We start from the raw sequence: 27,631 nt of genomic DNA, 5'->3' as shown, positions 1-27,631 counted from the left end.
ATGCAAATGTGATGTTTGTTTCTCAAAGTTAAGATTAAATGTGTTAAGTTTTAAAATGTATTAGTACTATTCAACCGTGATCCGTGATAATGTTAGATTATTTTATATTATGATTCTACAACTCTACAACAGTGTGCCCCATTAACCTGTTTGTCATTTTTAGTCAAAGACAGACATAAAACCATTTTTATTGACATAACAGACTCATCAGACATTTCACGAGGTAAAGCCTGGTTGTTACAGAGTGGAAATCTTTTTACCTTTACAACTGATAACTTTTGAGTTAAAAACTAATGAGTAGGAGTTCCTAATAAAGATTGGTGAGTGCACGTTATTAGACACAAATTTAAAATAAATTTCACTCCATTTAAAACTAAACTAAACATTGCAGCAAAGACTGTAGACAACAAAGAAGTAACCTCCAGAAAAAAAAGAGGGAGAAGAAAAAACAAGAAGAGAAGAAGCATCACTGGAAATTAAGGAGAGATAGATAAAGATAAAGATAAAGCATTAGAACATCTGTTAGCTTAGAGTGACTGTGTGCAGGCAAACCCCTGCAGGCGAATGAAAAAAATGATATCTCCAACAACAAAAAACCTGGGTAGCAATAGTGATATGAAACAACACAGATGAAAAAGAAGGGCCGGGTAGATGTTTTGGAGATTGTGTAATTAAGCTTCCCTGAGAAACAAGCACACATTTGGATCAGATCTTTAGCCAGAAGGTTTACAAACGGCTTTGTCCCCTTGTAGCCTGGTGGGGACAATATGCTGGTGCAATGTTTTTCTATTAGCAAAAACAACCTATAGACACAGCTTGTTGACACTGTTGTGATACTGTGAGGTGATGAGGATTTTGTTTGAAGGCTTCTCTGCCTAGATTTCTGTGATCTAGGCTGCGATTTCAGAGAAAAGCAAAAAGGATTGTAAGAAATCAGTTAAAAATCCTCAAATTATCTCAAATGATCTTAATTGCATACAGTAATTCGACGGCGTCACAAGATAGACTAGGAGCAGATCAGTCTACTTATTTAGAATGGCTTAACAGTGTCAGAAATGCACATTTCCTCACTTTACATTGCATATGATAAAATTTTAACTGCTTTATGCAAACAATCTCTTAGCTTAAGTATGTGTTTAAATAGGTGTGTGGATCCAGTTATAGTGTAATGATCTTTTCACGGCTTTTAGGTGGACATTAAACAATCCCTAAAGTACAGTATTTAAGAGGCATAATTTCATTGTGGTAAACAGATAGTTTTCTCACCTCTGGACGTCATTGACCAGTTGGGTTTGCAATAGCAGATCTCTTTTGGGCAGCAAGTGATCACAAATGAGGTTCTGATTGGTCCGAACAGCTACTCCATTGCACACACACAGCGAACAAAGTACATCCAAAATCTGAAGAAGAAAGCAAGCCAGCAGGAAAAATTACAAAAAGTAATGAAGAACATAGCTTACCAGAAGTTGATTAAATTTTTTTTTTCTTTTTTAATGGCTAATGATCTGCATTGCAAGTCACTGTCCAAGCTGTTGTTCTGGGGACAGCCAGTTTTCATTAAACCATAGCATAATTACTGTGTGATGCTACTTGGAAGGAAAAAAAACATATCTAATAATATTCACTTAACAATAGCACAGGATTAAATGGTCTAGAAGGCTCAGCCAAGGGTGACAGACCACTTAATCATTGGCCTTTTGCTTCTGCTTCCATCGAAAAATGATACATCCAGGCAGATTTATGACCTGGGCCAGCCAGCTGTCTGCTCTTTGATTTTATTACAATGGTAAACAGTTTTATTTATGTCAGGAAGACATCGCAACCTAACATCCCAGAAACCCTCTTCCAGGAGAGGAGGTTTGTGCTGGTACAAGATATGTTCAGTCAATAAATAGCTGAAGAGGAGAAGACAAGGGAAAACTTGTTTTAATTAAATGTGAGTCGAGTTTACCCTTTAGGTAAGTTTAACGTGAAGAGGACAATATACATATATCATATAACCTTCTATTTCAAGGCTTGCTGTAACTATCCTTGCCGCAAACTGCATGTTCTGTTTCGGAAAAAAAAATTAAATCTGTTTCAGTATTTTTTGTTTATTTTAGTTCTTGCTGTTTTAAAGCTTTAGTGAAGTTGTTCCACCTTTTGTTTACACTAACCACTTAAAAAATGGTTCAATACCATAATCAAAATGGTAGACCCAAAAGAAACCTCAAACTGTTGCTCTCTTAAATTATTAAATTTAAACTACCACTTGTTTCCATTATACAGTTTTCTATATTACACATGGTAAATATGTCCTCACCAGCTGCACACAATAATTTTCATATTTTCCTTCAAAATCATTATGAACACTGTGAATAATTTCACTTCCACTTATCAGTTATAGTGCTTTATGGATTTTCCTTATCACTTAAAATTTCAATAAAATACATCAAGCCTTGTAGTTGTAATGAGACAAAAAGCCAGGAAAATAAACTTCTACATCAACACTGATTACTGCATGGCTGTTCAGAGCTTACCTTGTGGTTGCGTCCATGCTTGTAGAGCAGTGATATGATAGACTTAATGTGTCCTTTCTGAATGATATTGAGTGCCTCAGGGCTCTCAATTAGGATGCAGTGCAGAACTTCCAAGATGCCTACATACCCACAAAAAGCGTCAATTAGTTAACACCAGCAAAAGGGAAAGACAAAGCAGAGAATGCTTGTCATAAAGATAGATTGCATGATCCAACATGAAACAGTGTTGGTGCATATATATGTCAATATATAAAAAGGAAAACACTGCCAAGAGTTCAAAGGCTCATTTAAAGAAGGGAATGTGTTTCAGTGGTCATCTTGAAAAGTTTTTCTTTTTCTGGACGTGCAGTACAGTAACGATGACAAACGATGGTGTACCTGAAGAAGACTCTAGTCTTTCCAACTTGCTCACAAGCCAGTCTAAATTGTTTGAGAACTGGGTACAGTTGTTCCGGTTTCCTCTGATTAATGCCGCTGTAAATCACAAGAAATGTGGGTAAGTTAAATGTTGCACCACAGACCAACAGTTTGATTGGTACATTTCAAAGCTTGCATGATACCTTTTCTAACAACATAACAAGGTCGTCCAAATGGGGACACCTTAAACTAATGCCAAGGCCAGTTATATCAGATGTTCTGCTTTGACATTTTTATACATATTAATTTCTGAAAGTGCCTAAAGTAGACAAAAGAGGTAGGACAAGGAGAATGCATCAACACTTGCTGACAAACAAACTCACTCAAAGAATGCCCTAGCAGCAAAAAGACAGGGTCAAGGGATGCAGACACACAAGGATGAAAGGAAGAAGGCAACCCAAATCCAGTTAACGCTGTGCTACATCAGGTGTGTGGAGGAGGGAACAGGGGAGAGAGACGTGGATGGAAGACTAATTTCAGCCAGGAGGTGAAATCAGTATAAATGAGAGCATGAAGGACATTCTTGAAGGGTAGAAGGTTTTTAGTTTGTCTGGATGAAAGATACATTTTACATAACGTAGCAGACAGAGAGCAAAAATATGCAATAGTCATGGTTTAATGAGATATCTAACAAAAAGATAATAACAGTGTGTGTAAAAGAGAGGCTAAAAGTGATTGTTGGGCAGGAGGGTTAATGACACCGGGTCATGTGGAGAACATGGCAGGATCAAACAAAACAGATAGCAGACAAGATAATGATGAAATTCGACATTCCATGATGAAAAGGTGCCAAGAGGGGACACAGTGGTTCTCTGTGTGGTGGCTGCCAAAGGTATAGCTGCTTCCGGACGCACACTGCCATTGTCTGTTTTTCGAATTTGCAAAGAATTGGCATCCTAATTAGGATTTATCTTTAAGAAATGTAACAATGCAAAAATATTTTGGTCACAGACATTTCCAAGTGTCCCATGAGAGATAGAGGTTCAAACAACAGCATGATTAGACAAACCAAATTTTCTGTACTGTGTGCCTGTTATCTGTATTAGATTTCTGTCTTTTTTCATAATCTGAATAAACCTCAGGCTTGCTTCAAACAGTTGTCAAGATCAATCAATTGGCCAACTTAGATGAACAGCTGATTTTTTGGCTCATCTTTAGTTGAATGGCTGTTGTGTGATAGATAGCATCAAATGAGATTATTTATTGTTATTTTAAAAAACATTTCTATTTGTAATTGAAATGTGCAAAGCATTGGTTAGCTGTCAGATTAGCAGGGAAAAAGAATCACACTTCCAACCATTTTTTTCTCCCAATAACTCATATTTCTGAGACTATTATCAGTACAGATTTAGTTTAAACATGCAAATTTATGTGTGTTTGAGGGACGATTATGAGACCAGTTTATTACCCAGAAGTTCATAAAGCAAGTTGAGAATGTCTTTCCAGGCAGCTCCGGCCTCTGACCCAGCACACTCTCCAAAATGGGCCGCACTGTTGTAGACGTTTAGCCGGTCAATGCAGTTGGAGACAAGGGTTAGCATGCCCTAAAAAAACACAGAAATCAGAGATGTCTTTGCATCTAAAATGTATTGTGCTGCATTAAATAAGGGTCATATGACAAGACAGTCTGAAGCCTGGTATTTAAACAATTAGCTTGCATTTATTTCTATTCACTGTTCTTCTAAATATGAATATTATGTGCAGTGATATTTTTGTTATCAGTGGATCAGTGGTATATTGTATCGCCCTAACATACAGGCACAAGCTATTGCCAGTTGTAGAATAAGTGGCAGAGGTTTGATCTCCAACCAGAGGATGTGCCAGGAAAATCAGTAGTAGCTCGGCTCTGAAGCACCCTGGGGAGGAAGCTCATCTCTACAAGATGTTCTTTGGGTCATTATACACATCGCATGACCTTAGGTGAGGGTCCTGATATAAAAGGACCAATAAACCAGGGTTCAACTCATCATGACAAAAAACTATGCATCTCCTGCTCCGTTCTACTATTATTTGTGAAGAAGACACCAATAACTCCTCAACTTGAGGTAGAGACTGACTGAACATAGAGGGAATAAGGATTCAAGGCCATAGACTTGGAGAATCTGCTTTTCACTAAGTCATGAACCATCCCAGTTCTTGTTGAAGGTCACAGACCAAAGTTTTCAAAAACCCCCCCCCCAAAAAAAGAAAGGAAACAAAAAACCCTGATTTATAATTAAAAAGGATCTCAAATAACCTTTTCAGAAAAGACCAGCAGCCAGTTTACTGATGGGATCTCTTTTAAGTGGTGCTACAGCATTCAGGGAGAATACAGACAGGTCTGTCTGCCAACTCATGCAACCAAATACTTGAGAAATTTGATAATCTTTTATTATATTGTTTTCTTCTAAATGTAGTTAAGTGACCTCCGAATTCTACACTGTTAAATATCAAGACCTTTCATATTCAAAGACAAGCGCTCATTAATTAATTATTGAGCTCCATTTGTAAAAGATGTTGCCAATTTTTTTTTAGAGTCACTGTCATAGATGCAGCTCTCTCTCCCCTCACGTGTCACATTGCTTTATGCCACTTTAGGCATAAGAATGCCTACAGTGATCTCATACGCAAAATGGAGGGCATTAAAAAGACAAAATGGAAATTCTAAATGATTTATAACACCAGCAAAATTCATGAGTCAGCTTTTCTCACTGACAAATTAACCTTCGGGAGATAATATATGAGGAACGACACAGAGGATTTCATTTTATCATAGTATACCAAGAAAAAGAAAGAAGATTGAGACCTCATGGCAATATTTTAGGATTTTGAATGTAACTACCTGGCATCAGATCTCTTTAAGATTAAATCATTGTAATTATTGTTGCAGAACAAATAACGTTTGGATGTCTGAGGTGGAACGGCTATTCACTATACCAGCTGACATACTGTGTAATTGATAAAAGTAATTTAGGCTCTGGAAGCTTAGCAGCTTCAGTGCGCTCATGTTCACTCCAGGGAAAACGTATTGCACTAAAACTGCTGACACCTTCATTTCTTGTGCCTCCAAATACATAACAGCAATGAAACATGCCTCAATTGGTCTCACCTCTGACACTTCTCACAAGTTTCCTTCCAGTCTCAGCTTAACCAAACATGCTGTCAAATTTAAACAATCACATAACTCATAATTTCTCTTCCACAGCTTTTATGCAGAGCTGAACGTTCACCGATTTTCCTGAAAGTGCCTAAGTAAGAGGTCAGAAATCTTTATAACCCAGTGAAATAAAAGTAGTCAATAGCCACAAGAGTTAAATTTCACTAAAGATAACTTAGTTTTTTTTTACAAAACCATGAAGTCAAGGAAATTAGTTTTTTTTTTACTGTAAAGAACAGATATTGTATTATATTTTGATTTAGAAAAAAAGAAAGAAAAAAAAAACTTTCCATAACAGAAAATGGAAAGGTTTTCCATATGTCAATAGATACGGAAAATAAAGGGGAAAATATTTTAAACAATTCTTGCACCATTCCTGTCATTCTCTGGCTGTAATTACATGAAGATTCACCTAAAAATAATTTCAAGGTGATTTTGGGTTCTTTATCATATTTGGCCAAAGCATTTAATAGTGCCTGAAAGTCACGATGCATTTTTACAGCCAAAGATTGTGCAATTAGAATAGTAAAAATAAAAAGGAGTAATGTACAAAAAAAAAGATCACTTTTTAAAATGCTAGTTTATATTAACAAGATACAAAAAAATCAACATTGAGTTTTCTGACAGAGATCTGTGCCTTACAGTCATTTTGGAAAAGAATAAGCCCAAAAGTAGTGTTGTCTGTAGCCACTTTGTAGACTATGTCTAGTCTTCTTTTTTAAACCAAATAACCTTAAGTCAGATCATCTTTGTAAAATAGATTTCAATTTGAATAGACTTTATCTGGTTAAATAAATATTACATAAAAATACCCAATTTTAAGGCAATTGAACCATAAAACAAATGTGTGGTTCAAAGGCTGTATGAGATATGGCAGTTTGATCAGTTTGGTACAGGAGGTTCTGCAGCTATAAGCTATTTCTGAACAGCTGGATGAAATTAAAAGAAACAACTGAGATCATTTTGAGCCAAAACTGATATATGGAAGCAGTGGCAATGATTACACAGACATTTCTCAAAAAACAAATTTACTGAATGACTCATCCAATGGATTTGGTTGTCATTGAGCATCTGCTATGAGTGAAACTGTTTATTTTTCTAGGTTTGCTGCAGTGATTGTAATACAGAAGTCCAGCCTCTCCTTGAGTGCTTCATTAATGTTTAACAGAGTTCAGGCTCATTTTTAGTGGCCAAATTGCATTCCTTTCCGTACTCTAATTAGTTAAGTTGCCTGAATTTAGAGCAGATACTCATGTTGATGCATGTTTTTAAAGCATGTTGATGATTCAACAACAAACCTGCAATGATGGATTGATGGGTGAATAAATTAAACCTAAGACTATTGCTTTATTTGGTGCTTAAACGGTATCTATCTACAATAGCAACCTGACTGCATCATAGGTTGGTGTTTTTTGGGTGTTGCAGCCCTCATAAGTGCTGTATTGGTTTGATGTTTTGTTTTGATGAAGGCTTCAATGGTAAAGACAAGACTTGCTTCTGTTATTAAGTAATATTTCATAATGCATTTTCACAGCCTTCTGTGATCGCATAACTCACTTCTTGTTTGAAGAGGTTCTGTCTGTTCTTAAGTGAACGCAGCTTTATCTGCCTCTCCTCATGTTCCAGCTCAACGTCAGGGAGTTGGAAATAGGTGATGAGGTCATTGAGTGTTTGGAGCACCTCCTCGACAGGCAAGGCTACAAGGGTCCTGTTCTTAATGCTCAGGCAATCAAGGTCTCTGCGACAGATAGACAGAAGCGAGAAACATATTTACAACAATTCCCATGGAAAATTACGATCATAAAATTGCCCAATGAATCATAAAGGCAATAAAAGTATGTCTATTGGGTAGCTGCGGGGATGTAAGGACAGGCAGTGATGACTAGCAGTGTTTAACCCACAAGTTCATTCATGTTGAATAACTGATTTCCGCTGACCTGCTAAAAATAGATTCTGTCGTATGCGTGGGAGGGATGAAGGAGGGGAGATGTATGTGTCATAGCTGCAGGAGGGAGGCTGACACCTCCTCACATGTTGACATAATAGGGACCCAGAGGGATGTAGTGGTCTTTGATAAATTAAAAATAGAGTCCAGTCGCAGTGGTCCATTCTCAAAGCTGGCCTCCGTCTCTGCTGAAATAGTTGCCATTTACAAGCACCAGACAGGTCCACTGAGCAAGCTGTCTGTAGGCAGGCCTTCTCACTCAGTCAAAACTCTCAGGCCAAGAGCATGGCTTTCCACTGGTGACATCACAATGTGTGACTGTGTGAAAGACTGGGGGACTTTGAGAGATCAATGTTCTGGCTTCAGCTATAATCTCTGTAACATGGTGAAGAGCTGTATTGTCTTATTAGTTGTGCTCCTTCATCTTCAGCAGGTGTTTCAGATACCCGAATGTCTCTTTTTAGGTCTCAAGAGATCTCTTAATTTATTTAAAGTGGATAATTTGGTTTAATGGGCAATTTGCACATTCACAACCTTCCTCGCATAGGTGAGCAATGTTTTGCATACCTGATGAATCGGTTAAAGAGCAGAGTTGTGTTGCGGATGATTCTTGCGGCACGAGATTCTTCATGTTGACAGCGCTGCAGGGTTAACCCATCATCCATATGACCCTCAGAGTGAAGACAAGCCTTGAGGGAAAAACAGATGATTGGATAATTTAGAAGAAAGATGAGAGGCAAATAAAACAGAAAAGATTTGAGTATTCGCAGTCAGCATTGAAAGACATTGACAAGATGAAACAAGAGGTAGTCCGATTGCACAAGCTTTACTGAATATACAATGCTCTGCAAAGTTAATCTAAACCATATAATTTCTCTACATTTTGTCATATTACAACAGACTTCAAAGCATTTTAGAAGGAATTTAGGTGAGAAGCAAAGCAGAATTTTTAGGAAGGAAGTTTTACCAAGTATAGAGTTCATTTGTGCCAGACCTCTTCACTCTTACACCCCTAAATAACCTCCACTGCAATAAACTGCTCTCAGATATTTCATCATCAGTAAATAGAGTCAAACTATGTGTAATTTAGCTTTCTTATAAATCCATCTGTTGTGCAAAGACTTCAGAGAACATTGGAAACATCATTAGGATAAACAACATAGAGAATAGTTCAGGGGTAAAACTGAAGAGAGATTTATAGCAGTGTTAAATTCTAACAATTTTCAAAACGTATAATTATAATGTTAGGAGCAAAACCAATGAAAAAGTTTTCAGATTTAATAGAACAACAATAAAACCCAATAACCAATCATCCTGTTCACTGAGCTCATGATACCTGGAATAGTCATCTGTTCAAAGGAATATTATTTATCATCTTTGTTTGTTTATGTTTATGCTTGTGTATGTCAATGCTCACTCTTCTCTTGAGGGGACCCAGTCGAGTAGATTTAACATCAGGCGCTTGATAGGACAGCCACAGACCTGTTGCTACATGCATGATGAAGCAGAGCGAGTCTCCATATTTAATCTCTGCCACCCCCATGCCCTCAATGTCCCGCTTGGGGCTTTGCTCCAGCTTCTCCTGCGCAAGTTCAGGAGGGAATGAAGAAAGCCGTCATGTGAGATAACAATTAAATGCATAAGACACAACAAGCAAATCAAATCTAACAGCCACATAACTCTACTGCATCTGTGCTTAATGGTTCAAACGATCACAGTTTGAGGAGCTGAGCTGCAGCATGATCTCATTGGGGTTATATTCAGGGAGAACATTATGAACAGTCTTTAATTTCTATGGCAGTTTTCTTGCATTACGGAGAATACCAACCACAAAATCTCTCACGCCTTAATTTGTTGAAACCCATGTAATACAAATCAAAGTACAAAATGAAGGGCCTATATTCGCTGTGGTAGGTTTATGAAATTGTATCCCTGTGTGTATGTACTTACCTTTGATGCTCGAAAGCAGAAAGCTGTAGAAATGGTGTCTGACCTCTCCCGGTCCTGCAGCACCAACCCCCTGTCCTCAGTCAAGGCCAGGTAGTGACCTGTTGTCAGGTGACGTAGTCGAAACGGTTGCCCCCAGCGGATGTGGCTTCCACTCCAGCTGCAAATGAAAGAGAAATGCATGCGAACTGGTGACATTGCTGAAGACTTCATGCAGCTCACATTTATTAACATTTTGTAACATTATAACCTAAAACAATAGTAAAATTGTTGTAAATTTTGGGTGACAGATGAACACAAAGTGGTTCACAGTGCAAAGTACTAGAAAATTGATACAAAATGTTTTACAAACATATTTGAAAATATGGAAATTATGGTATGACTTTTGGATTTCCCTCATTCATCCTGGTAATCCTAAATAAATTGTAGTGCAACCAGCTGTTTTCAGAACTTCCCTGATTAGTAAACACAAGCGACTTGTGCTATTTATTATCAGTAAAATAATGACTTGAAGAATTCAGAAGTTTGTTAGAAAGCATTACTGAACAAACAATATAATGAAGGCCAGGCAAGCACAGCTTTAATTAAAAAAGCTTGGAAGTCCTGCAGGGATCTACAGCTCTGGTAGGAGAGTGTAATGACAAGACATCCTTCAAACATCTCAAAAACATCTCCAAATTTTGTACATTGCTTTCTTTACCTGATGTAGAAAACCTATAATAAGTTAAACAGGGTCATAAATAAAAAAGCAATCCTTTGTAACATAAAATTAGATTTGGTGTAAAATGTTAAAAAATAAATAAACTGAGATTACGGAGACAGAAAAACCCATACAAAATTGCAGACAGAAAGGAGGGGAAAGTACAAACCAGTGTAAGAACAAATACATTTAAAGAAACAGAAGAGAAAGACAAGAGGGAATTATTTCCAACCTGATTCGTAGTGGTTCCAACCTCCATAAGGACCTCGCCTTTGCACCTGCTTTGCCCGTCTCATAGTTGACTATCCTGGAAAGCCAGAGAAGCAGAAGTGCTTGGTTTGACTGTGGATGCCACCGTCAAGGTCATTCATCCTAGCTCTGAAGAATCCCACCTTTTGTGCAACCCTCATTCATCACCCTGATTTCTAGAGATGTCTGGCTCAAACACATAAACACACACCACCACATGGGGTGCATTCGCTCTTTTTGACACTGGGACGCCGTTCTTCAAACAGAGTCACGTGTGCCCTGATAACCCACAGCGACTCTGTCTATCAGCGATATATGGGTGACTGAGCTCAAAGATAAGAGAAAACACTCATCACCCTGTGGTGTCGGCTCACAGTGGGTTTGATCTGGCTCGAAAAAATAAAATATGTCTTAAAGGAAAGCTGCTTCCGCTAAATTTCAAGGACAACACTCGGAGAAAAGCCAAAGCTTAAAATGAATTATCCAATACCGCCTCCATGTTTGCCATGCTCTGTTCTAAAAATAGACTCTGTGTGTGTCTGTATGTCCAATAGGGAGAAGCACATCTCCCAGCACCTTGTTGAGTGTGTGCATGGGCTACGTCTGTAGTCATGATCCACATCATGTCCTGCTGGGTTTTTCTTTTCACCCTTCCTTCTTTCTGTTTTAATTCTGCCATCTTTTGCTCATGCAGATGTCAAAGTGTTCATGCTGGTCAGAGAAATCTTCATAAAGGGTGATGAAAGCAAAGGCAATGATTAACTCTGAGCTCATATGTGCTGTTTTGTCAGTGTTTCACACCTCTGCTGTTCTTCACTCTGGTCTGATCCTGGGATGCTCACCACCTCGTCATGACCGTGGAATAGACGCATCACATGGCCACCCAACAGGTAGCCTATTCAAGGCAGAGGAGCAGAAGGGGACTTAAAAAATGCTCTTTACCGTTCTTTGCTGCTGCTAGCCTGCTATAGAATGACAGTATGAATTAAAAGAACACTTTTATTGAGCCTTTCAAAAGTAATACCTCAAAATATTTTCCCATTTTCACATGGTACAACTACACTAAGTGCATTTCGCTTGGATTTTTTTATGACAGATCAAGTCGTAGGAGCACAAAATTATGAAGTGAAAATATTTTTTTACAAGGTCTGTAGAGTGGTGAATACTCTCCGAGAAAATACTTGGTAGAAATCTACCAAGTATTCCTTCAAATGAGACTGACATTTTTCCCAATTCTTATTTCCAAAATAGCTTAATTTCAGAAACTTGGTAAAAAAAATTTTACTTATTTCCATTTTTTGTTGCAAGTAAATCTGAATTTTGAAGACAACTATTTCAAATTAATCTGGTAGTTATTATGTTCTGAGAATATCTTGATGAATAGAATATGATAAGTCTCTACCTTCTTCTATGTTGCTACCAGAACAGATGGGGTGGACATTCCACAGAGTCTGCATGAAGGAAGCATCCACCTGGATGTTGCCATTGGAGATGGATAAGTGCTGCAGGAGAGACCACATGGAGGACTTAATCATTCATGCACACTAAAAAGACTTAAAATTCCACACTGTCTTCAATATTAATGGAACAAAAACAGTGACTCAGATTTGGATGATGCCATATGTTTAGCACAGTTAAACTGAACTCACATAAGTAATCATAATTCTGAACAAATAACACTTTATAAAGCTGACAAACAAATATTTTCTATGTTTGGATAATATTGCTTTCAGGAAAATATTAATAATTACATAAATGTTTTAAGCAAAGTCTTTAAAAATAAAAATAAATAATGCATTTTGAGACATTTGTGTCCTGAAGTATCTTCATAGCCCTTAGGCACTTCCTGTCTCCATAGATCATAATATGCACGACAGCTGAAACAAATAAACAGATTGACATTGGTGACTGTAAGGCGACAGAGGTCTTCTGTCTCTGAGGATGTCACAGTTGAGGGGTGCAAATGTTGCCTGGAAGCAGTCAACAGTTTCATGAATCACAGGAAACATATTTTCTGTGTAAAGAACAGTGATACAGAAAGGCTGGACAAATTTTAAAAGAAGCACTTAGGTGGTTTCAGAGATACAGAAACCCTAAAATCATCATCGGTAGGGGGGAAAGTGTGAGAAAGATGAACCCAAAAGAGGTTAATTTTAAATTTGTCGTGTCTAACAAAATCATAATCCTTCAAACTACACACTATACATAAAAATCCCCTAATTGTAATCCAGCAAGAATGCATGTGTCAAATAGGCTGGGGTTAAGCTGACTGTCAAATTTTGTTAGGTTTGATTTACTTGAAAAGGACAGTTTCTACCATGGAACATAACTGGATTTCACTCAGTCTTCAGTATTGCTAGTCCATCTTTATTTTATATCATAAATTTTAGTCTTTCAACCACACAGGTGAAAAACCTCAAAAGAAACAGAAACACATCTAATTACAATCTAAAATTAACAAGATAAGTTTCCATCCCTTTAAACCAGTCAATCCTAAAGAACAATAAATAGCAAATATTCCATAGTAAACACCAACAAATAAATTTGCATTTTTATCAATATTTCCTTTCATAGTCAAACATTCTGCCCAATAAACACCAAGTTTATTTTATCACTAACAAGCAGAGCAGAGGGGATTGGTAGAGGGGAGTGGCTTCCTGCCAGAACCCTGACATTTTGTGACATTAGAGTAAGATGAGTTTGTATCTTTTTTTTGTGTTTTTTTTTTTTTTTTGCATAGACCTAATGAACACAAATTCAGGTGAATGGGCTCAGAGTCTTTAAGGTTTAGAAGACGAACTTTACACTTACAAGGTATCTCTCCGAGGACACACTGACAAGGATGAGGTCATCACCAATGCGTACTTTCTCTCCTTCTGATCTCTGTTTTGAAGCAGGATGGATTGTCCACCAGCAGGCTTCACCTACAACACCAAACAGTTTTGAATGGATATATTCTATATGTCCAGTCATTGGATGAAAGGCAATTTACACCTTGGACCGGTCACCATTCTTCTACAGGGCAACAGAGAGAAATTTCACACTGGGATTCAAACCCAGGACCATTTGCCTTCTTCTCCCTTGAAACATGTCAAATTTTGTTTTATATTTTTTTCTTTTGATCCTTGTTTATTCCATGCATTTCCATAACTTGTGTATAGCTTTATTAGTTTATAATAAGGCTTCCAAGTCTACTTTATTTGCCAATTGGGTAGAGTAGTTGTTTTGCAGCCAAAAGTTGTAGGTTTGATCCCAGCCTTCTCCTGTCACATGTTAATGTGCCCCTGAGCAATGGCGTACCCAAATTGCCTCTCAGTCTGTACGTGTGATTGGGTGAAAATGGTTCTAGTATAAAAGTATTTGATTGGTGGTATGATAAGAAAAGTGATGTATATAAATTCAGTCTAATTACCATTTGAAATGAACAATGAGAGAAACAAAGAAATCTTTTCTTATTAGTTATTCATTGGTATAAACTTAAACAAATGTAAAGACAATAAATCCCGAGGAAATATGATACTGTATGAAGTCGCATTTGCTCCTAATATAAATATCTAAATGCATAAAACTGTATTTAATGCTGATCTCAAACTAGATTTTACAAAAAACAAAGCTCAGATTTAACCACAAAATTCTCATCAGTGCATTTGAAGTTCTGACAAGGTTTTAATGTGCTTTTGTTGTAAATGTCTCTAATAAAAACAGCAGATAATTATGGATAAATATGAAATTGTTTTAAACTACTCTACATTCTATCCTCGCTAACAGAGCAACATGATCACAGCCAGCAGAAAGGGGGACTAGTAAACATGTGAGTGCCCATGGCAACAATCTTTTAATGTCATATTGGAACAACTGCTCATTAAAATACTGCACAGCATGGAATGAACAGCAGGGGAAAAAATGTTTGCAAGTATGATGATATCATAACAAGTCCTTCAAACATGCAGCCTAGATGTAATCATTGCTGACAACAGAGGCCCACTTTGAGACGACAGCAGTCCATGGGGAATAATAACTGAAATGTAAAAAAGTAGCTGCACAACTGAGTCATGAGCAAATAAGGAGGGAAAGATAAAGAGGTGGGCATTGAGACACCAGAGAGAAAATTATAGTAAAGTCACCAGACAGAGATAAAAACAAAGACAGTGAGAGAACAGCACAGGTGGAAATAAAAGTTCAAAAGAGGAGGATGAAAGGAAACCTGCTGTAAAGCTTTTGCTTTACCTGTTGAATCCTCCTGCAGGCCGACATCAAAGGATAGCTTATCTGTCTGGGACCTCGATGTCTTCAAACAGGCCAAGTACTGGTGGTCAACACACATATTAAGTCTCAAAATTTATCAATATTTAACAAATATTGAAAAACTTTGACGCTTTGTGCAAATATTTGTGCAGTGATTGATCTCTGACCATAGAGCTGAAGGAATGCCGCAAGAGGATGGCGTGTCCATAAAGCAGAGTCTTGTGTCCTCCGCTGTGTGCTGCCTGTACACATCATTCAAGAACACAACCGCAAAACACAGTTTAGAACAAGCTCCAACAAAAGCAACCCCTATGGTTTTTGTCCTACAGTTGCTTTCATCTTCATCTGACCTCTGACATTGGTTGTTGACCTCAGCAAAGCTCTTCTCTCAAGCATGACTTCAGGCAGGGGGAACATATCTCACAGGGGAGTGTGTGATATCCCATCTCACCAATGAAGACATGCAATCTGACGCGCCCACAAGAAGATGGTGCTACTGGCTCCTGTATCCACACGCAAACCGGATACGGGCTCATCTTTCCCGACTACAGACTTGTGGGAAGGATGCACGTCTTTAGTTGGCCGTTGATGCAATGTCAGTGTTAGCAAGGGAGGAAAATGCTCCATAGTTTTTGGTGTTGTAGGAGGGGGGGAAAGTAGAATCTCTACTGGGAGAGATGCAAAAGGGATAAAGAGGAGGTTTTGTTGATTTTTTTTTTTTTTTTTTCGGCCAGCAACCTCTATTTACTCACCTTCCTTATGAGCCTCTAGGAAGCATTAAGGTAAGAAAGAGTGCCATTGTTAAAAGGAAATTGTTCAGCTTTGGCTTATTGCGTTAGTTAAGTACACTGCCTTGCGCAATTATTCATGCATCTTGAAATTTCCACATATTATCACATTAAAAACACCAACTCCAGTGTGTCTTAATAAGATTTTATGAGAATGTTCAACACAAAGTAGTGCTGTTAGTAGAATTTTAGCTTCTCTCTAATACTTGGAATTTAGAGAGAGTTTAGGAGGGATCACATTTAAGGATGTAGCTCCCCCCTCGGTTCAAAGTTCTTTGTCAGCATTCTAATTGAAGAATTACAGTGCTAATGATCCAAACCAGCATGTCAGCTCCTGGACCTCTGGTGAGAAACTGTTATGTGACATCTCACAGTTCAACTCTAGTGGAACTGATTTTTTTTTCTAATTAGACCAGACTCTGATTTTGTAACTTGCTGTCCTCATTCTTCCAAGTCCTGAGAAAACCTATTACTTTGGAAAACAAACATTGCACATCTGTTTCAACACAAAATCCACAGAGTAAAACATGGCAGCAACATGCTGTGAGAATGCTTTTCTTCAAAAGGAAAAAAAGAAAGCTGGATGGATTTGATAGAAAGATGAATGGAGATAAATATAGGAAAAAGGGTTTGGTTTAGGGCCTGGGATGTGGGGCTAATTTTCAGCAAGAATTCTGTGCAATCAGACAGAAATTGTTATTCTCAGCAACATGAAGGAGACTGGGCACGCATAAAGGCAATAGAAAATCTGCTCAGGATACAATTGACAGAAATCAAATACTTTTGTCTGGTGCCCCTACGCCCCTTTCTATTGCCATCCTGGGTAAATGCCCATAAGACAGTGGCGCAGAGGTGAAAGCATGTGATCCACGTACAGAGCCCTCAGTCGCCTACGCGGCTGGCAAAGGTTCAAGTCATGGCCTGTTGACCTTTGCTGATTGTCTTCCCCCTCTCTCACCAGCCACTATCCTGTCCACTCACTGTTAAATATAGGCTACCAGAGCCAAGAAAATAAAAAAAAATTAAATAAAATCAAGAAACAGCTACTGCTGGTAGAGACATAGCTGCAACTGGAGCAAAGTTCTGTTTTACAATGTATTGACTGAATAGATTAATCCAAATGCACATCTTTCTTATTTTTATTTTAAATCTAAACCATTTTCCTTCCACTTCATGACTATGGTCTATTTATCAGTGTTGGTCTATCACATAAAATCCAGATAGAACACATTGAAGTTTGTACATGTAACATAGCAAAATGAGAAAAAGGGTATGAATAATTTTGCAAGGCACCATTTCTGTTCTTCAAATTATTTTAAAGTAAAGGGGATAGAGGGAAAAAGCTGACTTGTTTTGCCAGTTTACAAAACACAGTCTTTGTCATGCCATCAAGAAATAGTTTTTGTAAAAACAGTAGGGAAAAAAAGCCATATTTCACTGTAATATGTCAAAATGAATTCAAGCAAAAACACATCTGTTCCAATCGTCAAGGGGAGCGTTTAGCAAATTTATGCTCCCCGAACATTTGACTGCTGACTCTGTAACATGGCTCCCTTAGCTTCAATATGTTTTGTTTTTCCTCTTTCTCTTTTTTCTTCTCATCTCTACCTGCCTTGATTTGCTACTGGGAAAATAGTCAGCCTGTGACTTGATGCAGTTGTGCTACGCAGACTGCAGCACTGGTTTCCAGGCTACCTTTGTTCTGCTGCTTGCTCCCATTTGCTGGCTGAGGCACTGAGCTTAATGCGGTGAGGCACTTCGAACTGCAATCACCCCAGCTAATAAATCGGGTTTTGATGCTGCTTTCAGTGCTGGCAGCAAGAAAATATCCTAAAAATCTTTCAAAAGATAACAGAAAACTTTTTGCTTAATGAACCAAATAGTGAAAGATGTTTATACATGTGAAACCTTTATTTCAGCTTAACAGTTTGACATTTAGAGATGCAACCTCCTGGTGTGTAAGCCTTAAGACAGTGAATGCATGGATGCACTGCTGTGGCTTTTCTCTCTGAATGAAGGATGTGAATATGACAGGAATTGGAAACCAGCAACCACTTCTCCCAACAGGACAGTCAGCTCTGGTTGTACTCTTTGTTAAATTAGGGATGGCATGTACACCAGTTGTTGTGTGCTATTTTTTTGCAGGGCCCCAGTGTGTCTCACTGCCTTCTGGCTAAATCAGCCTGAACTACCCATTTGCTTCAACCACTGCCTATTGATAATACCATCTGTCCAATGGAGTATTGATTTCTGAGCCTCAGCCGAGACATATTCGACCTCCATTTCCCATTTATTGTTGCTTCCTGTGGTGACATATCTGCAAAGGCAAAGAATGATGAAGAGGTAGAGGATATTGAAAATGGATAAACGTGAGCTAAGAGAATACACAGAAGTTGACATAGTAAAAACGGCAATTTCAAGTCCTCTGAAATGGCCATTGGAATAATAAACATCTTCAGATGTTTTTTGTGACTAAAAACAAAAGCAATAAAAAACAGTGAGAAGAAATATCTGAGATGAGTACATGAAACCGACTGCAAGATTTAATAAAACTAAAAACCTTTAATAGAATACAAGACTAACCTAAATGAGACTGGCAAGTTTTTATGCTGCCAAATTTGTTGACTTGCAATGTGTAATGAGGTAGATCAGAGAGAGTTCATATTCCAAACATTCTGGAATAACACTAAACAAAGCCAAGCACAGAACTTGTTTAATTTTCCAGAGACATTAAGGTCAATTGCTTGGCAAGTAGGATTCTTCTTTTGTTTTCTGTGGGGAATCATAAGTGACTAAACTACTAGCACACTGTTGTTCAGGCGGATGAATAAGGTACTTGCCACTTGTACAGATGGCAAGATAAGATTGTCTGTTATGGAACTATTGCAGGCTCACTGCAGGTTCTTTCTAAATTTTCTTTTTCCTGAAGTTGATCTTGACTTTAATCTTATTTTGCTCAGTTTAGTCATTGGCATGTAAATTACATTGTTTTACTCTTAGACATAGACAAACAACTTGTGCGTGTCTATGTCTAAGAGTCCTTGACTGATTTCAACAATCCCCCTTCGAAATTCCATCATGGTCATCATTCAGTTAATCAGACCAGACCAATACATTTTTCACAAACTAGGAGAGGTCATTAACTTAGAAGGTTATTTTTGACCCTGACAAAAGCATCTGCTTGAAGAAACTAGGAACTAAATGTCACATATGAAATACAAGAGTAGGTATTTGATACAATTATTTCCAGCTGTCCGCTCTGACTAAAGCCAACACTCTCCAAAACGCCAGTGAAAGAAATGGTCCTGACACAAATTTATCTGGCAGACAAACAATCCCCCTGTGGCAAGAAACTCAATTCCTGGCATTTTTATTTGTCTCTGAACTTAATGCAGGGGTCTCCAAACTCAGCCCTCGAAGATCAGCATCTACATGTTTAAGTTCTTTCCCTGGTTCAACACATCTGAATTAAATGGTTGTTCATTTGTAGGCCTCAGCAAATGTTGAGGAGGTTGTTGGACTATTTGAGCAGGACACCCATGATTTAAGGTTCCTGGATTTAGAAAGATCCTTGGAATCATCAACCATGCAGCATCAAAAAGAGAACATGAAAGCATTAAATTATGCTGAGTGCCTTTTTTTTTTTTACCATATCACTGGTGATAATTTTCTGGTTCATTACAGAAATAATTGTGCCAGCTGGGCTATTTGCATAATTTTATTTCATTTTATAGAGTTACTTTGATTAGAGGAAAATACTATGACAAAGGGAGGCTAATCCTGTGTAGTTTGATGTGCATTACTGAGTGTTGATCCGATGCCAATCCAATATTGGAGCCACACTAGTAAATCAGTTGTGGGAAAAAAAACACTAAAGGTTCTGGGAAGTCAATATATAAACTCTATAAAACAATCTATTACAGACTTTGTACAAAAATCCATAAGAGAGCATCCATCACTTCCTAGAACTGGTTCATTTGTGTGATAAACTATACTTCCAATGTTAGTATTTAGTGGTGAAATGTGGTGTAGGAACCACAAGGAATCAATGAGGTGGGAACAGATTTGTAAATTGACTACTATAATAAATACTATGATGTGTCATGCATGCACAAGGGATAAGAGGCTAATGGCATGATTGGTGAACATACCCATCGATCCGGGCCGCGTGTCTATCATGCACAGGATGATGATTATACACAGAGAACAGAAGATAAACAGTGGAGAATTACACATCTGTCACTGCAGGGCCAAACTCAAAGAAGTCTACTAATGCACTGTCATGGGCTCAGATTGATTTGTTGAATTACAACTTATCACATCCAAAAGTTATCGATTAAACATGCAGATTTCCTCTGCAGTTCTCAGTTATGTTGCTAGGTCAAATCTAGTTCAATATCACTTTTGTTGTCTATTCTTATCATTATTCATAGTAGCCCGACCTCTCAACACACAGAGTGTCCAGACCAATATGATGGGCCCATTTGGCCTTTTAATTTCCTCACACTGACTGGATAGGCTAAGGATCTTGAACTTAACTGCCTGCATTCATTACAACTGCCTCTCTGAAGTGTGCAGTGTAGAACAAAGTACTGCCTGTACTGTCTGAGATAAAAGACACATCCTATCCCGCTTTTTCATTTCAAGATAAAGGTTTTGCAAGGTCTTCCTGAAATGTCTGAAATGATAACAGAATTACAGTACCAGGACACCTTAAGTATACACGTGCTTTTAGGAGACTGTGCACAAAATTTGCCCCTTCTTCCTGTTCAACAGCAATAATTAGTGGCAACTGTTTGTATTTGTATTTTTACACTATTTGTCACATTTGATATTGTTGTTTTAATGGTATTTTTTTAATATTTATTTTATATATATTGATTTTTTTATGTTAGTTGGGTACAAGAAATATATAAGCACTTTTTCTCACTCCTTCAAACATGTGCTGTTATTAGTTGTGCAAACTAAAATAAGCTAACATTGCACTGTTTATGTACTACTCCTACCCCAATTGTTGCAGGGCACTGTTGATGGTTAAAAGGGGAATGTTCTGGATTTCCCCTCACAAACAGAAAAGACAAATTTGGCTGTATTGAAATACATGAAAGCATTGGAATTACTTACATTTATTTGTTTAAATTAAAGGATGATTACTTATCACTCGCTTTCATGTAGATACAGATGGCAAAAGTAATTTTAAAATGACTTTTCACTTTCAGAATCAAATGAGAAATGAACTACACTAAGAAGTTCAGGGTTTGTTTTTCTGAAAAAAAAAAAAAATCTGAGTATAGAGAAGCATAAAACCCAAACTTGGAAATAATGAAATGTTTTTTTTCAGGTGAATTTAGTGCAGCATTATTTGACGATAGAAAAAGAACTAAGAAAATTTACTTTTGTCCTGCAACTCTGAATCGTCTCCCAAAAAACCTCAGAACCCAAAACAAATACCATTCTTTCTTTATTTTTAAGGTTTTCTTTCTTTATTTTTAAGGTTTTCAGTGGTTGACTTAAGCAACATAAATTACTGTTTGAAAGAAAGAACAAGATAAAATATTTCATACTGGGTGCACTGTATGGATTGTTACAGTGGTGAAGTATAATGATGGACATCAGTGAAGCATAAGCTGAAGTATAATGATGGACATCAGTGTGCTCTCACTCACCCCTTCACTGTTCTGTCCACTTTTCGCGAGCATTTCCTGTAGAGCCCGTACTGATAGAGATTGCTCCAGCACAAAGGTACAGATGCACAGGTCTGGGGGAACATACTGCAACAACAAACAGCACATGGTTAATAATTGTAACACATTTATGGTGTCAGTAATGTTCATCTGTAGGCCATTATTATTAATTGAATGATTGTCAGCATAAGATCTTATCTTTACTCATTTAAAAATTTGGAATGTTTTATTGCATCATCAAAAAGACTTAATTTAGCATTATCATCAACAAAAGAGTTTGGAAGATGTGAGCGGAAAATATCAAGAAATAACCAAAAACCCAGATTATTCATACAATCAAAAAATTATAAAGAACAAAATATTCTAGAAACTTTTTGGTTGTTGATCAAGTCTCACTGTGGTTTGTGCTTTAAAAGCATTTTCCAAAACTTCCAGATGCAAAATGTTTTTGCTAAGCCAGAAAAAGAAAATTGCTCCAACATCTGCAGAGATACTATGAGTAGATTCCCATTTATAAAATCACCGCTGACTGCTGCACTTTTACCTGTTTCAAACAGAGTTCATTCTAAACGGGTGGGCGACATTCATTAAATTGCACTTCACAGACATTAACCTTAGCTTCTCTCTGGTTGGTCAGTGTAAAGCAGCTAAGTCTTAGAAGAAGCACAATTAGATAAATTGAAAAAATGCCAAATTGCATTCGAAAATCCAATTCAGGGCAGAACCAGGCGGGACAGCTGATTCTCTGACAGAATGAGGAAGCTGCTGTGGGGATATTGAGGCTAAAAGATAAATGGTACTAACCTGAAAACTCTGGCTGCCTCCTCCCTCAGTTCTGAACTCGTTTTTAAGTAGATCATTCATGCAGGTCAATCTAACCTCATTTTATGCTAACTTTACACTCTTCATCACCCAGTTGTTTAAAATCTGAGATCATTTATTTTAACACCTCTGTTTCATTTGGTTAGCAAAATTATTTCTGTTTGATAAATGCAATAATAAAAAGACATTTATTTTAGACATCTATTTTCTACTATCTGATGCAATAGTTATCTATTTTTTTTTGTTTTTGTTTTTTTTTCTTTTTTTTTTTAGTGTTTGGTGGAAATGCAAATTAAAACTGTATGACTTGGGTCAAATATTGTGTGTGTCCTTTCAGCCCATGTTGGTATAGGGCTTGTTTCACTGTGAATAACAACAAAGCTCTTTAGTTTTGAAGTTCATAGTCACATTTTGCACCAAAACACATTCATCACTTGGAAAATGCAGTAAGGAAAATGTATTTCCTTACTGATTATGGTCTGATGCCTGGATAGTCCTTCTGTGTTTATGCTTGCATATTTGTTTAAGCAGATAAAAATGTAATCTGAAAGCAAGTGTGAATTTAACACAACATAATTTTTGAAGGCATGTACTGTAGTCATTAAGTCAAACTAAAGTGTTTGGCCTCAATGATTATTGTTAAAAAATAGGGGAACCTTACCGGTCTGAGAACACCGTCCCAATTATGATGTGCCACAATAAATCAAGTAACAAGTAGCTGAACCACAAACTGAGGAAAAATATAAAAACCACTAGTTTCTGAGAAAATAGAGACTAAATTGTTTTTATGTTAAATCAACTAATACTTCTCAGCTGACTGCAGCTGATAATAAGAAATCCTAAATCCTAAAAGTATCCAAACTTAGGAATATACATTTTGCAGATTGCCAAACTGAGATAGTGTTAGATGTATAAGAGTTAGTGGGCCTTCCTTCAGTGGTCATAATGAGTGTCTGACAGACAAGAGCAGTTGGTTGTAAATCATGTCCAAGCAGCTGTTCACAGACCGATTGATGCCACCATTTACACAGTACGGTCTTTAAATCAACCTGGTTCTGTGCTCCATTAGCAGACTAGTTTACCCAGGAAAAGAAGTCCTCCTTTTGAATCATACACCTCTAAATGGCACTCTTGGGTTGTTTTTTTATTTTTTTTCAAACCACTGTCATTGATCCCAAAAATGGGGTGATGCTTTTCATAAAACAGCAGGTAATGAAGACAAAGTGCCTGAAAGAGAGAATATCCATCATGCCTGTCAGGTGTAATTACCATCCAATATGGACTAAAAGCCTAACTTCCCTCTTAGGGACACACATACAGTTGGTCAGACCTGAAGGAGAAAGCATACAAAACTCCACCAGTTCATGGACTTTTGCTTTCATGCAAATTTCAATTAGACCCTTTAGCTTTGCCTCGTTTTTTATCTTGTCCCTCTCTTGTTTCTTTAATGTTTAACCTATCAGATGGTGCTACCTTTAACTGGCTTAATCTCAGAGACAAACAACCAGAGTGACATGCTCTTTGAGGCATTATGTCCTCTACAATTTTATAGTAAAGCATCAATGCTAGATGAGCAGAAGAATGTTTGTGGTAATTTAAAAGGTAAGTGCATAGACCATTAATAAAATATTCTTACCTAATAAGAGGAACACTTGACTGCGGGTGTGCTCTATAATATGGATTCTGTACTGATAAAGTGGCAACCATGCTGTTTGCAAAGTGAAACAATTATATTTTCCTAATTACAAATCTACAAATGCAATTTTAACAACAATAAAACAACAGGCAATTACAGCCAACGCTGCTTTGGAACAATTCCTCAAACATATCCCAGAGAGTAATTTCAGAGTTTCTTATCATCTTACAGGAGTCCCACAGAGATGTGATGCTGCAGCTGCACCTTTTTAGGAGAAACTCATCAGTGAGACAGTGGTTGATTTAAGCTATTTTTTTTTTCTTTTTTTTTTTTCCCCTTTGAGGAAGCATTGGACTGCCGCTTTAAGCTTTTTAGCCTGGCTTCACTAATTGTCCGGTCCAAAATAAGAACACATCCATTTTTATCTAAATGGATGGATTCTTTCATGCGATCCACATTTTTACAGTCTGCTTTATGTGGCATTTGTTGGTTCTGTTAGTGTATGTGTTCATGACCATGGGGTATATTATGTAAACGCAATGAAAACAGATTTAATCAAATTAAGTGCATGACTCTGAGCAGAGCTGCCTCACTTCAGAATCATGCATCTGGGTTCCATAAAAGCATTTTTTTTTTTAATTGAGATTCAAATGGCACCAATACTGGAGTCAGCCTACCTTTGCCTCAGATGTTGGCTCCAGGTAACATAGGCGATTGCCCAGCCCTTCAGCAGCCAGGCAGAACTTACGATTCTCCTTCTGGATGCAGGCCACACACTGGAGGACCACTTCATCATCCTGTCAAGACAAAACTGACTTCAATTTGTGCCTCAGTGCTAACAAGAAGTTTGTTTGGCTGCATGAGCAGATGTGTGGGTGTCACATCCTGAGAGAATCCGCATCTACCCACACACATGCCAATTTTAGCTTTGTGATCGTGGGAGATTCTTTTTCAGTGTTGGTTTTGAGTAAAGGGGTTTTTCCCAACAGAAAAAAAGCAAACAATAGTAAGTAGAAGCCAAAAGAGACCTCTAAAAATATTCTAAACATATAATGGTTGAATTGAATCCAAAATGTGCAGCATGTAGTGCAAGGGAAACAAATTAGATAATGACAAATATGCATTTCTACAGAATGCAATTATGCCAGAAGGAAGATTAACTTTTCATAATAAATTGTTTCAGTTAATTGAAGTCAAACATTGTAATCACCAAGTTTTAAGACAGTCTTTTTCTTCAACAAGATTGCTACACTTTAGCATAGTGCTTGTAAAAACGAAAGAAAGCAAGAAAAAATAAGTAAAAACAAATTCTGACTGGGTTTCCAGGTTTGAAAACAATCATCTGACGCCGCTGCTGTGTAAAAGACTTGACGGTATTTAAAGCATTGGCTTTGTAAGTGCTGAACTGGACATAGCTACTCTTCAGTACAGCAGGGCAAGCAGAAATCTGCTGATATCGGCTGCCATGGGACAGCAAAGGGGGGCTTCTGCACAATTGCCAGCTCCATTATTTAATGCAAGGGAATTGTGCTGAGAGCAGGGTGTAGCAGCACTAGTGGTAGTAACAGTAGAGCTCCCTTTTATAGTGTTACATTGCAGCACGCTGCGTTTGCAGCACACAGTCAGAAATAGAGAATATTTCTGACTGCGTACTGCAATGAGACATTACAGTAGAGTAATGTCTCATTACTCTACTGGACAGAGTAATGAGATCCAGATCTGCAGATGTACAGTATGCAATTCACTATGACAATCTTCAGTGTCATGACAATGTGCATTAAAGCATGATTGTCATGACACTGAAGATTGTCATAGTGAATTGCATACTGTGCATCGGCAGATCTGGATCTCATTACTCTGTCCAGTACTAGTCTACACTCAAAATACCCTAGTTAAATGAAATAAAGTCTAAGAAATTTTAACAATTGGCCTTGTGTTTATACAATTCACTTTTAACTGACTTTTTAAGCAATTAAGAATTACTCTTTTCTTTTACTTTGAATTTAAATTATTGCATTTCATTTTTTTACAGTTGTGATTTTAAGATATGTACCTATTGAATTTAGATTTCAGCTTGCACCTACTTTTATGTATTTGAACTGTTTTAATTTTATCTTAATATCTCTATTTGTATTTTTTGATACATTTTCTTGTTTCAAGATTGTTCTAAAATTACTTTCTATTGTTTGGGATCTTAGTTTGATCAAAACTTCCTTGAACCATGATATTTATGACATTTATAACACCCCACTCTAATCAGCCAATTTAAATCTGACGTTAATTATAATGATACTAATTATAGTTATTTCAAAGGTATGTACATTTTTATACAAAATTAAATATCAACCGTAAAAAATTATTTTTAATCAGTCCCATATGAAAAGTTTCCGTTCACCGTCTGCTTGATAAAAAGCTCAGAAGTTAAAAAGCAACAAATATAGGAGTAGGTCAAAACTTTGTGCTGATTATGTTTTGAAGTCCTTCATCACTTGGAAAAATTTTGTTAATTTGTTTTGTAGTTAACGTCACAGGTGCGTGTTTCCAAACTTAACATTTTTAGTTTAGAAGACTTCTTTCTTTTTCTGCACTTTTCCATTGTCCTTGTTTGTCAAGCACACACTGGACAATAAGCTGTCCAGATCAAAGAAAAAAGTAACCAATAAATAATGAGTAACATTTTAAAGAAGAGACTGGAAGGACATTTTATTGAACTATTAGTTAGAACGGTGGAGGTTTGGGTTTATAGTTTGTGTTTTTATCCATACTGCAGATTTTACTATACAATATATCCTGGAGGGAGAAGATACGGAAGAGCGAGCACTGACAACTGGAATTGATAGGGTCGTTCATAGGGTTTATGGCAAAGGCTTTGGATGATGCTAACTTGCACAAATCAATATAAAAATGTTATTCAATTCAGATGTAGATTGAAATTAATAGCCCTTTATGGCAACCCAACACTTGACTTGGACAGAACATACCATTAGTCTCATTGTTGGTAGAGAAAGCACCAGGCTGATTCGGCCCACAATAGGACCGTATTGATCCACTCATTGCCTTGCCGCCTGTCTGAGCACCAAGCAGCTCACACACAAACAAAATCATCTTTCTAATCAGAGAAGGCAACTCAAATGTCTTTCTATCTGATTCTAATTCTTCCTACATCCTCAGTTGTACTTAACTTATACACACCAGGGAATCAGAGGACTCACTACTATCAATCATTCTTCGACAGAGACAGTAGGTTGTATGAAAGGTGATGTTCTCTCTAATTTCGAATGGGTCAGTGTCCAAGCTCTGAGGAAAATCTAAATCTAATTGTCTCTTTAATGTGTTTCTAAAGAAGACACTGCAAAGGTTGAGCATCGACAGAGTGACACAAAGAGGAAAGCAGGTCCCAGAAACTTTGTTCAAATTTATTCTGTCCTCCCAAATGACATTTTAAACATTCTCAACAGAGTTGCTGAATACAGATCAAATGCACAGTGCTTTGTGAAAGTATTCATATACCTGGGACATGTTAACCATTTGTTTAATTACAGC

At 37.3% G+C, this 27,631-nt stretch overlaps 1 protein-coding gene across 1 annotated transcript in view; it reads right to left on the bottom strand.

Annotated features, from left to right (window-relative positions):
- LOC129365155 (ryanodine receptor 3-like) overlaps window positions 1–27,631 on the bottom strand; it is a 99,337-nt gene that overhangs the window by 55,123 nt on the left and 16,583 nt on the right. The window contains exons 2-18 of the mRNA XM_055038125.1: window positions 24,766–24,885; window positions 21,613–21,717; window positions 15,911–15,925; window positions 15,326–15,400; window positions 15,141–15,219; window positions 13,725–13,837; window positions 12,316–12,415; window positions 11,715–11,808; window positions 10,897–10,971; window positions 9,968–10,124; window positions 9,435–9,599; window positions 8,585–8,706; window positions 7,630–7,810; window positions 4,345–4,480; window positions 2,898–2,993; window positions 2,520–2,638; window positions 1,267–1,400 (exon numbers count right to left, since the gene is read on the bottom strand). Of these exons, the coding sequence (XP_054894100.1) occupies window positions 1,267–1,400; window positions 2,520–2,638; window positions 2,898–2,993; window positions 4,345–4,480; window positions 7,630–7,810; window positions 8,585–8,706; window positions 9,435–9,599; window positions 9,968–10,124; window positions 10,897–10,971; window positions 11,715–11,808; window positions 12,316–12,415; window positions 13,725–13,837; window positions 15,141–15,219; window positions 15,326–15,400; window positions 15,911–15,925; window positions 21,613–21,717; window positions 24,766–24,885 (1,886 nt within the window). The remainder of the gene's footprint in view (window positions 1–1,266; window positions 1,401–2,519; window positions 2,639–2,897; window positions 2,994–4,344; window positions 4,481–7,629; window positions 7,811–8,584; window positions 8,707–9,434; window positions 9,600–9,967; window positions 10,125–10,896; window positions 10,972–11,714; window positions 11,809–12,315; window positions 12,416–13,724; window positions 13,838–15,140; window positions 15,220–15,325; window positions 15,401–15,910; window positions 15,926–21,612; window positions 21,718–24,765; window positions 24,886–27,631) is intronic.

This window comes from Poeciliopsis prolifica, unplaced genomic scaffold (assembly GCF_027474105.1).
Source record: "Poeciliopsis prolifica strain line A6 unplaced genomic scaffold, Auburn_PproV2 SCAFFOLD013, whole genome shotgun sequence".
Classification (NCBI taxonomy): domain Eukaryota; kingdom Metazoa; phylum Chordata; class Actinopteri; order Cyprinodontiformes; family Poeciliidae; genus Poeciliopsis; species Poeciliopsis prolifica.
This window is presented reverse-complemented; position numbering and strand designations above follow the sequence as displayed.